At 31.3% G+C, this 15279-nt stretch overlaps 2 protein-coding genes across 2 annotated transcripts; both read left to right on the top strand.

Moving 5' to 3' along the window:
• Window positions 1-858: 858 nt before the first annotated feature.
• Window positions 859-4810, top strand: LOC128162540 (E3 ubiquitin-protein ligase TRIM71-like). The gene is made up of 4 exons (XM_052825771.1): window positions 859-1764; window positions 2032-2350; window positions 3733-3882; window positions 4223-4810. The coding sequence occupies exons 1-4, from the start codon at window positions 859-861 to the stop codon at window positions 4807-4809; spliced, it is 1962 nt and encodes a 653-aa protein (XP_052681731.1). The 3' UTR covers window position 4810.
• A 2591-nt stretch (window positions 4811-7401) lies between these two features.
• Window positions 7402-12727, top strand: LOC128164237 (carbonic anhydrase 7-like). Its single transcript, XM_052828005.1, has 7 exons — window positions 7402-7539; window positions 8642-8791; window positions 9737-9906; window positions 10470-10562; window positions 11145-11217; window positions 11594-11745; window positions 12591-12727. The coding sequence occupies exons 1-7, from the start codon at window positions 7431-7433 to the stop codon at window positions 12699-12701; spliced, it is 858 nt and encodes a 285-aa protein (XP_052683965.1). The 5' UTR covers window positions 7402-7430; the 3' UTR covers window positions 12702-12727.
• Window positions 12728-15279: the final 2552 nt, after the last annotated feature.

The raw sequence follows: 15279 nt of genomic DNA, 5'->3' as shown, positions 1-15279 counted from the left end.
GCCTTTTATGTTGTTTAGTCAAGATAAGCTATCACAGTTTGTAGCGATGTGTACCTCGATCGGCAAAAAGATATAGTTTATCTCGAATTGTGACTGAAAAATGTTGCATTTTTAAAAATGGTCAACAACACAACAGAGTAGTTACTATTAGATATTAGAAACTAGTATTTCGGACGGACTTCGTTACCTAGTACCCTGACGTCAGCATAGAGAACAGATTGAGAACGTGCGCAAAATATGTAGAGTTGATGTATTGACAAACGTAGCTGCTCGGTTATTTCGTAACCACTAATAACTATTATTGGTTACACAAAAGGCGAGAGTGATCCAAATGCACTATCCGGTAAGCGTTAGTGTAGTATACTTAGCAACATGGGACATATAGTACACATATGAACCCCAATATAAATTTAAGTATATTGTTACGTAATCATTGCACAATATGCGTACATTTGCAAAGGTGTAAGTTAGCTTGAGGGGGCCGATTGAGTTTTTTGTTGAAAAAGACTACAACAGCAAAACTCGTCATTTTTTAACCATACATATTCTTTGAGTTTTTTAATCTATCAAATGTATATTGTTTAAAGTATCATTGATATCGAGTATAATTCAAGAAGAAGGCTTGCAGAAATATTTTTGGAGAGAGGATAGTTAAATGTATTTCAAAAGCGAAAACAAGCTAATCAAATATTAAAGAAAATACAGACAGAGAACAGAGTAAGAAATGGAAAAGAGAGTAAGAAAAAGCAAAACACATTTTAAGCTGTTTCTTTATTGCTATATGAACATGTATTGTTCAATGAATAAATATATCATTCCATTGTAGATGATTCCATTGAATTGCAACAGATAATACATATGTTTCTTAAGTGCCATCTGTGTAATGACGAATTTGACGACGAAAAAAAGCATGTTCGTCTGCTCCCTTGCCTACACTCTCTATGCTTCAAATGCATGAAAAAGACCAAACTGAACGATCAGCTTCATTGCCCCACATGCGATGCCACCCATTCCGTGAGTGACGTTGATGAAACATGTCCACGTGATAACACACGACTTGACCTGATGGATTTAGCCAAAGTCAAATATTCGCTTATGACTGATAGCTGTACTGTTTTTCCTTCCGAAATTGCAACTCATAGATGTACGCAATGTGCAGAGTTTCTGTGCGACGAATGCCATAAGGCACATATGCGTGTCAGGGCAACTACAAACCACACGCTGATTAAATTAGACGAGCCTAATAAGAACAAGAACATGGATGCATTTAACCGACCATTATTGTTTAGCGAGCGAGCAGATATTGTTTTAAATAATTCCTGCACTAAAACATCAAGCCCAAAAAATGTTTGTGTCAATTGTGCAATCGACAATTGTAGCGAGTCAAACTTTCATAAGATCAATAATATTGATAGCGTTGCAAATGCAAAAAGACAACTTATAAAAGATCAGATATCCAGTATAGAAAATGTCGGTAAACAAATACAAAAAGTTTTAAATGAGATTAAGGATGAACAGAATGAAATTGTAAATACCGAGAAGTCAGTAAAGGATAAAATTGACGAAGCCTTTGATAATCTAGAGCGCATTTTGTGGAATAGGAGAATACATATAAATAAAGAATTAAAAAACAAGGTCTTCAGGAAACAGAGACACCTGAAAGCACAGGAGGATAACTTACGGAAGATGAAGTTGGATATTGAAGAGTCAAACAAGTTTGCAAACATAGTCGTCTCCTGCCCTAGCTCTTTAGCTTTCCTACAGGTTATATGTTCACTGACGCTTGTAAATTACTCATAAAATTACAGTTATTACTACATGTACCTCTCAAAACTAACACGAAATTTAAAATGAGAAATGATGCATGTACTGATTAGAACTTTCTAGTTGGTCATAATGTCTTGTTATTACATGTTGTAGTCATGTTATCAAACTTAAGAATTTAACTTTGATCAAAATATGATTGACAAAAAAAAATTATGGAAGACTTTTAAAGAAGGTAGTTGAGTGTGTTTATCCTTCTCTTGACAGGTGTATCCAACAATTCAGAAGAAATTGAAGAATCTTGCCACACAGAGCTTTGACAAGAAACCACATGAGATGGCTACTTTTGGTTTCAACGCCAAGGGTTTAAATTCAGATTTTAAGATCATGCTAAAGGAGATGACCAACGTCTGGTCAGTGTCAGCCTATCCACCAAACTGCAATGCCAAACTCTTGGTGGATTCACTGGAAATTAATACATCCGCAACTTTTTATGTCAAACTAAAAGATTTTCAAAATATGGCACCGTTTGAAGGGAGCAGATTAAACAAAATCAATATGGATGTAGTTGTTAAGGATCCAACAGGTATATGTATATTGTTTGATTGTTTTATATATATATATATATATATATATATATATATATATATATATATATATATATATATATATATATATATATATATATATATATATATATAAATATAGATATATATATATAGATATATATATTTATATCGGGGCTTGAACTCACGACCTCTGGAACCCATTCTCCTTGCAGTGAGCGGCCACCGCACTAACCACTGGGCTATCTAGGTCTTGCCGGAGGTGGAGCTCCAAAAAGGGGCGAATTTCTCTGTGCTTTATGTATATCTTTATCATTTACTATGGGCAGGTATATGTCAATTTGAGAGTTATTGCAATGTTTGTGCTTATTATATATGTGTGTATCTATGCAATGTGTATCGTTCCGATCCTCTCAAATTGTCATTTAACTGTATTCCACCTGCATTCCAAGCAACTGTTCCGTTCATCATCGAAAGCAAAATTTTTTGTCCTGCCTAGATGGCCGAGTGGGTAGCGAGGTGGCCGCTCACTGCTAGGAAAATGGGTTCCAGAGGTCGTGAGTTCAAGCCTCGGTTGGGGCGGAGGTGGAACTCCAACAAAAGTGAATTTCCCTGTGCTTTATATATATATATATATATTATATATTATATATTTATATATATATATATATATATATATATATATAAAATCTCCATTGCATCATAATCTCAAATCAGTTGGATCTGTTGGTAATTTAGCTTTAAAAAGTATGTATTTTTTTTAGGACTCGATGACAATTTCCCTTTTGTTTTGCACCCAAAGTCAAATTGTGGAAACTTGTGTAAACTAGCTCACTTCTTTATTCATTAAAGTGACGTGGTTACGCTGAAAAGGGATTATACAGTTTTATGACGGCTTCCGATTTTTACCATACTGAAGCATGACAAACAGTTCAAAAATACAAATGGCGGCCAGCCATGGTAAAACCCGTTGCAAAGCACTTTGGCATTCATGTAAATTAATTTGCAATTGTTAGCTTTGTTCATGAAAATTCAACAATTAGTGTATTAATTAGCCTTAAAACTGTTATATTGTAAGTATGTTATATCTAAATGGAATAGTTTATAGACTAATTTTACGTTTCCGTTAGGATATAGTTTGACTTATTTTGACAGAAAAGTAGACAGCTCTGCATGCTTGCATCTTAAAAAAGCACCATAATGCATCTTATCAAGTTTAAAATGAGAAAAGCAATAATCATGCAAAAAACGTTTCGTATATTACCATTACAGTCTCAATGATAGTAAAAAAACCTTGTTTTACCCTTTCTATATGAAGAAAAACGCAATCTAACTAACTGCAATAATCTGCTTTTTAGTAATGCTTCTTTTTACATGAAATGAATTTATAACTTTTTGACAGGAAATGAAACTAGATGTTCATGGAAAATTAAAAAAAGAAGCACCCACAATATGGAGGTTACCTGGAAGCCAGCCATGACGGGGAAACATACTCTAGAGATCAGAGTACTGGATAGAGTGGTTGTTTACAAAGAAATTGAGAGCAAACCAGGTAAATATTCCATAAATGCCGTTACATATACCTGTATATTGTACAGGTATCTTTATCAGAAAGGCCGATCGAATTATATCTAATTCAAACGCTAAGGAATTGTAAATGCATAAAGGTGATGTTGTAAAATATATGCAATTGAAGCTGTTGTGCGAGGAAACAGAGAGGAAGCATCTTCGCAAACAGAACAAAGCTTAAGGAAGGAAGTTCCGAAATCTGAACAACAAGGAGCACTTGATATTCAAAGTAAAAACATAATTTAATCACTGTATTTAAAGAACACTGGTTTTACTTCGTCGTAGTAGTATTGTTGTTATAAGTTTAATTATTGAACTTGCAGAACCAGACATGACGTTTGATCGTGACAAGGCACACAAAGACGTTTCCATTTCCGCTGACGGAAAGGTCTTTATGAACATCTCCGATGTACCAAGCAGCAGTCGTTTACACAAGTACAAGGGGACTCACTGTTCAAAAGGCATAAGCTATCCCGGGAGATATTACTACGCAATCAAATTGGATATTAAAATTATAAAGCCTTTGGATAAAAGCAATCTTGTCTACGAGCTGGGAATCGCTAGAAAGTCTGCCATCGGAAAAAATTTGGTTGTGGAGGGAGAGAAATTTGCATGGTCAATGATCGGAGCCCACCATGTAGATTGTGATGCTATCTGTATGCACATTGCTCACAACAACCACTTGCTCTACCACGAGGTTCTAACAAAGAACAGAACCGGAAGCACTATGGAGAGAGTATTTGGATTCCTTCTAGACACCGAGTTTGGCCAATGGAAAGTCTTCGATCATAAGCTCGAGAAGGAGATATGTGTTGTGGAGTTTGTTGATTGCTCCGAATTTTTATATCCTGTAGTCGCCGGCTACAATCCAAACTACGTGGAAGTTACCGCTACTTTTATGGACGAATGAACGGAAAAACAATATTTCTCAGAGAGTGAAAAATAAAACTGTATTTTTATCAAAATTAATTAAATGTTAGCTCTCTTTTCAATTAATTATTGATCTCTGGTTGAATTTCATTAAATGGTAGGTATGAATCAAATCAATAATATATGAAACAATTAAAACCTACTTGTTTTACTATTTAATGTACGTAATTTTTTTTATTTTTTATTGACTGAAATTATAATGGCTTGCATTTTTTTGTATGCAGTGCTAAGGACATAACACTTGTTTATTTATGTTTGCACAAATGTATATGATTTTAAAAATAGAACCTGTGATATTTAAGATTACCACAAGAAGCTTATATTGTATTGTTTATACAATGATCATATAAAACGTTATGAAACATGCATTAATGTTTCTAAAATGCAAAAGCAAATGTTTGAAATGTCAAATCCAAAAGTTGTAAAAAGAAAAATTCAAAAAAGTGTTATTGTAGATCTATTGATTTATAATTATTTTATCTATTCATTGGTAACGACCATGATCTTTTAGTTGATCAATTTGTTTTGATTGTCTTTTTATTGTTATTTGATGATTCAGCCCTGTAGGTATTTTGATTTTTAACCGCCCCCCCCCCCTTTTTTCCACAAAAGAAATAAAAACGCTTAAAATTGTTTGTTTTAGAATGATCTATGCATAAATATTTGATTAATCGTTGGTGAAGGCTACGTTATTTAATTGGTCCTATTTGTTTGGATCGTCTTTCTATTGTCTATTTTTTTATCGCCTATATGTGATATGTTTTGTTTATTTAGTTTGTTTTCAATAATAAAAAAAAGTAAACAGTTTATTTAAGATTTTATAAACACCTAACTAACATTGTATGGTATTCAGGTTGTCTTACAATGTATTAATTTGGTTAATTATGATAATTCAACTGTCTAAATATAGTGCGCAGCGAAGCAGGTTGTCTTACAATGTATTAATTTGGTTAATTATGATAATTCAACTGTCTAAATATAGTGCGCAGCGAAGCGCGTCCTTTGTCGTTCATTGTTTCATAAATTCCTCATAAATTTATCTTTTCGAAAATATATATTTTCGGAAAAACTTACTTGTACATACATACACAAGAAATTTAAACAAGAATAATTAAATAATAAAACATTTTCAAGATATAAAAGAATTCATACCAATACTTTAAGTTGTTAAATGCTTACTTCTTGACTTACACTATATGTAGCACATGCAGTGATAAAACGAAATAAATTTTTGTTTACTTCATAAACGAAAGCTTTTCGGCAAAGCCTTCCTTCCTGGCCTAATCCATAAGTTGTTTTTTTTCTTTTTTAAAATTTTATTTTATTTAATTTTTAAAAATTATATTCATTTTATTTTATTACTAGCAAATGTTCGAAAATAGGTCACTGAAGCGTTAAAGCGAGGGGCTGTGGCAAAAACAGTTCGGACCGGAAGTATTTGATAAGGCATCACCCGTTTGATAAAGCAAAGGTTTATCCGCAGGTAATACTCAGTATACACTACACGTATGAGATAAATAACATATACAACAGACTCATTGAATAATACATTATAAATAGTGAGTCGAACCACCTTAGTTTATTACTTGCTTTTAATTTTACTGAAAAATATCAAAATGGATTTCTTAAAATGTTTAAATATATGTAATGTTACACGATTTTGCAAATATATTCCGGTATGTAAATGAAGTTGACTACTGTTATACTCGTAGATGGTATAATCTAATTTGAACTCCAGGGTCACTGGTGTTAGGCGACCGATCGTTGCTGCAGTAGCCGTCACATAATATGGCAATGATCCAAAAAGGAAATCAATTCTCAGGTTAATAACTTGCTAAGTATGAATATTATTATTGCTTTCTATTGATATACTTTCTTTTTATACATAATCAGAAATTATAAAGCGATAACATGTTCTAACATGTTACAGAAACTAATACGAAATTTAAAAATATATGTCGGTTGTTTTATAGTCTGGTGTCAGTTACTCTTTTTAATAAATTAATGAAATTAATCAAATAAATATTTATTCAAAAAGTAAATAATTACCGAATAAAACTATTTATTTATGTAATCTATGATAAAATTATTGTTATTAACAAATTCAAAGATTTCAAAGCAGTAAACACAACACGATGAATTGGTCTTGGAGCATGTTCTTTATACTTTTTAAAGTGTTATGCTAACCTTTCATCACTTGCAAACGGTTTTGCCTCGTTTTGAATTTACCAAGACTAAGTTTCGTTGAAAGAGGGATAATTAGAAATATTGGAATTTCCTCAGACTGAAATTTGCCTGCTGCCTACGAGAACGAAAGGGATGAAAATAAAACGGGGGCTTTGTTTTTTTTTTCAATTAAAAATAAACACAAAGGACAATGTCTTCTTCTAAAGCTATGCACAATCTAGAAGATTAACCTTAAGCTACAGTTCAAAAAAATAATACATTAGCCAGAATGAATTCGTGCAAAAGAAAATATGTAATAACATTACTATATCATATTTTTTCTTGCTCTTTATATTTACTTGAGATGTCATGTGGAAAAATTGTATAATCCTGTTTAGGTCTTGCCGTGTCATTCTGAATACCTTTAGTAGCTGAATGGAGCACGACATGGAAACACTTTTGCGGATTGTAATTTATATCTTAACCTTTGTCTTAGTTGATTGCAGAAGACATCATGAGTTTTCTTACGGCGGCGACCAATACGGTTTGTAATGACAGTTTATTTTACATGAGATTGTCATTCTTAAGCATTTATCATGTAATTACCAACTTTTCTTAAGAACTTTGAATTTGTGACCTGATCAGCTACAGAAAAGGTGTTTTTTTTTTTAGAATGAAAACAGTTTGTTAATAAACCATACGCCATTGCTATCTATACAAATTGACTTTAATTATATTGTTTGGTTTACGAATATAAATAATTTGTATATTGGAAATTGACTAAAATGTCAACATTTTTTCCAAACTTATTTCTTTAAATAAAACTTTTCTGATAAAGTTCTTAAAAAATAAGATTGCGCTTATACACCTGGAACCATACCAAATAACGATCTTCTCTTCCAAATGCAATCTAAGTCATTTTCTGCGTACGAATTCACGTGATATTTGAATTTTTCCTTTCTATATCTACATACATCATTAGGCAATGACCAATTTTGTTCCACTAAAAATTAAACCTTTCATCTCGCTTTTATCACAAGCGATCACCATATATAACAGAGAGCGAGGTGAAAGGTTTAATTTAAGATTTCTAAAATTTGCTACCTATTTCATAACATAATTATAGGTTACTGTACTTGCATGTGGATGATTTCGTAACATGGATTTAGTTAAAACACTGATCAAACGGACTGCAGGGTCTTTATTACTCTTAGTCGGATATTCAAAAAATTTAATGATATGTTTTATACATGAAATACATGCTGTTCCTTCTGAGTAACTCTTATAAAGATAACAATAACTTACATACTTTTAACTAAACTGCAACTTCAACTAAAACTAAGACTAAAATAGATATCAACTTTGTAAAGATAGAAAGATGCTTTCTTTTGAAAAATTTTGCGGACTATAAGGATAGCGACAATTTCGTAAAAAGAATAGAAAAGAACATTACAGGCTGACGCAGGTTGTGTTGTTTTATAAAATGTTTAACTCCTTTATACACATTTACGAACCAGAAAGGAAAACCAATAAAATCAGATTTCTGTATATTTATCAAAGTACAGTAGTATCAATAATATACCGCTATTTACATCGATATTGATATAATCAAAGATGTCATTTTGAATTAATATGTATTATCACAGGCCCTACAAAATGGGGAGTAACATGGCGGGAATGTAAGGGAGAGAACCAGTCCCCAGTTGACCTTCAGCACTGTAAGTGCATTAAGAAAAGATTTAGGCTGAAGTTCAATAACCACGGCGAACAGTGCAATGGATATCTAATCAACAATGGTATGGAACTTTATAAGGGCACTTTAATTTTTGATTTCTTTATTCATAAATGTATATGTCATGTTTTTCAATATTTATTAATCCAATTAGAATTGATTTTTAGCCCTAGCAGAATTCATCAATTTAGTACAACTTTTTGTTTGAATATGTGTTAGGATGGCGGTTTTAATCGATTAATAATTTACTCGGCTAAAACTATGGTAACCAGTTACAAAATCAGTAACCAGTCAGTTGTTGAAAATGAAAATGATCGATTTATATTTTAACGCAACTTTGTAACATTCTTTATTAAAAAATTTTATCTTAGAAAGTTAAACGTGAGACCTTTAAGTAAATAAAAATTAGATTATGTTGAGAAATTAGGTAGTAGATCTAAACAAAGCAGATGTATATTTACAACCATTTGAAGTTTTTATGGCTAAGCTTGTAAAATTGAAATATGATTTTATTTTATAGTAGAATCGCATTTTGTAATCACTGTTCCGACTTACTAAAATAACCAATGTATAGTCCTCTTTTGAATTTCGAAATAAATGGAAACGGCTGCTTCCTTGACACTCTGAAAATTTAAAGACAAAGTAGTCAGCGATAGGTAAACTCCCAGTGTTTTTCTTCCAAAATGGCCCTGCAATAATAACTTAAATACTGTGAGCAGTTTTACCAATATCATATCACAACCTGTATTAGCTCACGACAGAAACCAGCTCTCATGATGAGTTTGGTATTCGGTTAATGCAAGATGAAATATAATAGTAATTTGCTTATTTAATTTAAAAACATAATATAGAAACAATAAAAAACATGATTACTTTTTAAATGAAAAAACTAGTAATCAACGGTTTAGTTCACATGTGTTGATACAACGCCAATTTTACTGATAGATGTTAATAAATTATGTGTGATTAAGTTTCATTGGTTTTTTTTTTACATTAATACTTCTTTTAGGACATGCCCCAACGTTTGTTGTCCGAAAATGTGACAAGCGGAAGTTCATCACAGGGATTCCATTTTTCTCCAATGTTGATTATCAGTTAGCCCAGTGGCACTTCCACTTTGGGGACAAACATGACTTGGGAACAGAACACGCAATTAATGGAAAAAGGTTTTCGGCAGAGGTATGTTAAAATGACCGATTGAGGTATACTAAGTGAAAACGAATTATATTTGATAAGGATATTGCATGTTGTTTTTAAGATTTTCATTAAATATACATTTCTTACTTGAAACATGTTTTATAACTTTAAGTAAATATGGGCCAAAAAAAAAGAGCAGTAAACAAAAGAACATGTCGCAATTTACAGTGAAGATGGCTATATGAAAAACTTCTGCTCCGCTGATATGGTCTATAATGAGTGTTAGAGTGTTAATCATCGTTAGCATTAAAAATAAATTGCATTTCATTGTAAACCTTATATACATTTTTTTACTTTTCATGCTCATACTTTGATTTTTTAACTACTGAAAACATTTTATTTCAGCGTTTGCTGTTGTTGAAATATGGTTAGTTAATTGCAAAACAATGTTTAGATAAATGGTTATGAATATTTGTTCAAACAATATTTAAAAATAGACATGTAATAAACTGTCTTTGTCTAGCTTGCATGAGGTTCTATTGTTTCAGATAAGCCATGTGAAAGTTGTGAAGAATTATTTGAAATTATATTTTTGGTTATTACAGCTACACATGGTTCATTTCAATACGAAATACGGAACAATTACTGATGCAATTGACAAGGAGGACGGTATTGCTGTAGTGGCTATCCTCTTCAAGGTATACTTTGAATACTGTGTAGGGCATATCAAAGATACAAGTATAGTTTGCAGACAATACAAAAAAACTAGGAAAACAAAGTTACTAATAAATAAAATTAAAGGAAATCTATTCCTTTCCAGATGATATTATATAGCCAGAAATTCATTGCATTCACTATTGTCTTTTGTCTGAATCATTTATAAGAGTTAAACTTCTGTGTTGTAAATGTTTTCATTCTTGAGAAAAAACGTTTTTGTAAGTGTTTTACACGAATGCTTTAGAAAAAGTTAAAAAAATATTGGGCAATAAAGCTTTTATTTGAATTCCATCAAGGGATAATACAGATAATTATCACGATAATAGACAAAGCAGAAAGCTTAAAAGTTGATTTTAAGCTGCATTGATTTGTTTATATTCCAAATAACTTATCTTTTAACTGTCACGGTGTCTGTGAATTGTTTATTTTTTGGCTTACGTCGTTGCAGTTATGAAACTAAAACTTTAAACAAAAACGACGAAGCAATACCCAATTAGAAATACATTTAAAATAAAAGATAAAGCTCTTTGAACACTATTTTAAAACTTTATTTCTGTAAAAAGGAAAGCCCGAGTGCACGTTTGTCGTCTATTGACCAATATTTTCGAAAATATGGATACCACGTATATCATCCCGGTATGTAGCAATTACAATTGAACACTTAGTTCTATCTGATATGTTACATTGTATCTGGTAATGTGTCAACCTTTGTTGCTTAAAAATGTTTTTTTTTACAAATATGATAATGAATTGCAATCAGGGTCTTTAAATAGATATTTTTTTACAGTTTTGTCGTTAAAAGAAATGAAATGAAATGTTTTTCCTCTACAAGTATTTATCTATATAGTAAGAAGTTTAGATAAATGTAGTATTTTCAAAAGTTTAAAAGTTATAACAATGCCATTATATAGCAGCAAAACTGTTCAATTATTTCGTGGTCATCTGATGATGCAGTTTTATATACTTCATATACGTAAAACGCTAATAAGAAATAACAATATATCAATTTTAGGACATGCAGTAAAATCCAAATTTAACCCCGTGACCTGCATTCCAAGAAATTCACACTTGTTCTACTATAGAGGGTCGCTTACGACCCCTGGTTGCTACGAGAGTGTTCATTGGTTGATTTTTAGAAAAGTTCAAAAGATATCGCCAAGAACGGTGAGTATGCATGTACATGTAGATTAAAAAGACTTACCAAATGTTATAATTATAAAACCTATTCAAATCGAAAGGAATTAAGATTTTACTTAATTCAGATTGAATAATAAAATTAAAAGAAATGTGTATAGACTTCTCTTTTGCGTATGTGGTGATAACGAACAGTATATAAAATCAAAAGTCCAATGGAGAAATACAAAACAGGAGCAGGGCAAACACAGACGGATGTTAATTTTTTTTGTATCCGATAAGACCCCCGTACCAGATGGTCTGCATGTCGCATGTTGCGTGCTTCTGCACTTCGTTACATGTGTTAAAAAGTTGATTTTCAACATAAATCATAAAGATATATATTTTCATAATTTTGGTGAAGGGGTGGGTAACAAAGAATGATATCCTTCAAAAATGTGCGCCAATTTTATTAAACTATAGACCCTCTTCTAAACAGGTTTTTTTTATTTAAAAAAAAAAATTCCAATATACTCCGTAAAATCGCTTATATTTAAAATCATATAGTTTTAATTCTAATATTTCTAATTCAATATAATTTCATTTCGACGTTTTAACATGTTGGATACAAGAAGAATTACAATCATATAAATTTGAACTTATCCCGATTGGTTGTTTTATCAGTATAAAAAAAAAGTTAAAGAAGACCATCCAGAGAGTCAGCAAGATTCTAGAGCAAGTTTATTTCTCGATGCAAGCCTACTTTACGAAGCTTTGCTTCGAGAAATATACTTGCTCTCGGGTAACTGAAATATTGCTGACTCCTTCAATTGTATACTGCCTTGGAAGATTTCCGATTGCCACTGTTTAATATTTATATACATGTATCTTTGTAGATGAAGTTTTTCAGAAAATTGGAATCCTATCACCATAATGACCCGATAGCTCATCTGACAAATCTACGACCATTACAGACACTAGGGAAACGGGAATTGTATTGTAACTGATTAAATCAGTAAATAAGGAAAAATGACTGTATATAATTGTCATCATGCTTGGTAAAAAATACAGATAGTTTATACACTGTCCCCAAGATATCAATGCAGCATGTTTTTTTTAATTATCAGATATTTTTAAATATTTCAGGGTTCAAACGTTGAGGTTTTATAGAATCAAAGAAAAGTCCAAGATTTCTCTTTTAAAACACCTCGTTTGGCTTGTAAGGTTTAAATACATAACTTAAAACAAAAATAAGTCTATGAGCATTTTGCATTGCACCACCAGGCATGAAATTAACCGGACGATAGCGTTTAAAAAGAAGTCAATAATTTTAATGATAAATATCAGTGAAAAATTGTTTTTTGTAACTAATAGTTTCTCCGGGTAAAAAAAAGATGACGTGACATTTATGAACCTTCGAATGTTTCCCTTTCACCAATTCAAATTGTATTTATTGAGATGTATTTGTTTTCCTTAAGAATTTATCAAAAGGTGAGTTATCAGTAACTGTAGACAACCTATTAACATTTTCTTAGTTAAGGCGGTTTGGTTCTACATCAGTTCTTTTAATATTTCGATGTTCGTTGTTCTATAATGTTGATTTTTTTTTTGATTTTTTATATCTCAACACTGGCCTTTTTATCATATTCAACAAAAACTATAGGGGTTAAGAGTCGATGTGACAGGCATAAATTTGGTTTATGCGTGGATTTTAATGAAAAAAGATGCAGACAAAGTATTTTAAAAATCAAATTTCATGACATTAAATAAAAAATTCGTTTTCCCGTGGACTGAAATTTCAAACTGTTATCGGTTTAACCATAGCAAGTGACTGCCTCATATATCTCCATGACAGTTCGGTGATAATTAATATTATGCAATATGGCCATCTTTGACCAATGCTTCGCGTACTCATTTCGACACATCATATTATTTAATACAGAAAGCAGATGCCGTGAGTTTATTTTTGAAAATTATTTGGAGTTGTAGTTGTCTTTTGAAATTCTTTAAAGTTAGAGTAGTTGTTCTTTCAATATTGACGTTTTATTGTTGTGTCTGTAGCAGAACAAGCTGCCAAAATTTGCTAAAATCTCTGCAGAGGAAAGAGGGAAAGCGTTTAAATTTAACGCGCAACAAAACATTGTGAGGAAACAAGGGTGAAGCAAAGATATTTAAAGAGTATTTGAAAGGTTAGATTTATAATATTGAAGAGTTTAAATGAGTTAAAATGGACGAGATGTCATGTATCTTGTGCATAGCGTATATCATCGCTATTTGGTGAATAAATGTGTTACTTGATAGTCCTCGGGAAAACAAAACACTTATTAGGTTTGTTGCTGACTGACTAAAGGAATTTATTGGGTTGATCAATCTAATAAACGGCTCGGCTATGATGTTGTCCATGCAAATGTACTTTAATCTCTCTCCTTAAAAAACGTAGACGATGATTGGCTATATCGATGTGTTCAGAATCGATGCAGTTGCTTTTTATAATTAACACTAATCATTAATGAATGGTTAATTAACTCAAGATGTAATAGAATTTTCCTTTATGGAAGATGTCCAATATTGTTTGATATAAAATATAAAATCTTAATTTTATTCAGTTAAACCAGAGTTTCATATGCCACACAATTCGTCAGTTTAAAACTTACAAGGATTTAATCATGTAGTTAAAACCAAAAGAAATCATCATTCGTGTAGTGGGACCGAAAAAAGTGTTCAAAATATGTTTTATTAACATTAACTATACAAATATTTTTAAAGAAAAAATGTATACGAATTATCGCTCTTTCATTGAAAGAACTATGTATGATATGAGTTAAATTTGGCCCCCATAATTTGTCATTTTTTAAAGTGTTTCGGGTATAATAAAATGTTATGTTATTTTTTAGAAGAGCTGATATAAAATATATTTTTCACCTATTTATTTGATTTATTTGTACTCACTGGCAGTATATGACGTCAGAAGTGTCGTTATTTCTGTAATTCAGTCAAAATCAGTCCGAAATTGACATTTTTCTTATAATTTTATGAATGGGAAATATAGAGCACATGCTTGAACAAGGAAATTTTTTTTGTCTCTTTTTTGTCTTGGCTAAATATATCTCTAATTAAAATATTTCGTTTGTTCAAGCATGCGCTCTATGTTTTCTGAAAGAAAATTTGCTTGAAAATAAGCTGTTTTATGCAAAAAATACAAAAATGGCGAGAAAAGGTTATCTTTACTATGTCATATTTCGAAATTGTGGGCACTTGAATCAAAATCGAACATGATGTAAAAACATCACATATATATCTGTACAGAAAAAACAAAGAAATACAGTAAAATGATGATGTTCATTTTAAGGGGGCCATTTTAGGCCCTTATCATATATAGTCCTTTCCGATCTAAAAATCGTCTAACATTGCTTTTTTAAATCAATATCTGAGAAGTTTAATTTAAAAAAAAAGAACACCTTTATTGTTTTGCCATTATTTAAGTCTGAAAAGATCGAAAATAAAACTCTTGAAAAGTATCAGAATTACCTCAATTTTTACAAACTTACATTATGGATTGTTTATGTTTCGTCTTAAATGTTTTCA

The sequence above is a fragment of the Crassostrea angulata genome, chromosome 9, assembly GCF_025612915.1.
Source record: "Crassostrea angulata isolate pt1a10 chromosome 9, ASM2561291v2, whole genome shotgun sequence".
Classification (NCBI taxonomy): domain Eukaryota; kingdom Metazoa; phylum Mollusca; class Bivalvia; order Ostreida; family Ostreidae; genus Magallana; species Magallana angulata.
Note: the sequence above shows the minus strand (reverse complement) of the source record. Positions and strands in the feature narration are given on the sequence as shown.

What these genes read in the sequence shown, in the direction of transcription:
- LOC128162540 (XM_052825771.1), top strand. Translation starts at nt 859, where the DNA reads ATGTTTCTTAAGTGCCATCTGTGTAATGACGAATTTGACGACGAAAAA. An exon ending in AGTTGTTAAGGATCCAACAG is followed by an intron (nt 2,351 to 3,732) that starts GTATATGTATAT and finishes ACTTTTTGACAG; the next exon opens with GAAATGAAACTAGATGTTCA. An exon ending in AGAAATTGAGAGCAAACCAG is followed by an intron (nt 3,883 to 4,222) that starts GTAAATATTCCA and finishes TTGAACTTGCAG; the next exon opens with AACCAGACATGACGTTTGAT.
- LOC128164237 (XM_052828005.1), top strand. Translation starts at nt 7,431, where the DNA reads ATGGAGCACGACATGGAAACACTTTTGCGGATTGTAATTTATATCTTA. An exon ending in TGGATATCTAATCAACAATG is followed by an intron (nt 8,792 to 9,736) that starts GTATGGAACTTT and finishes TACTTCTTTTAG; the next exon opens with GACATGCCCCAACGTTTGTT. An exon ending in TAGTGGCTATCCTCTTCAAG is followed by an intron (nt 10,563 to 11,144) that starts GTATACTTTGAA and finishes TTCTGTAAAAAG; the next exon opens with GAAAGCCCGAGTGCACGTTT.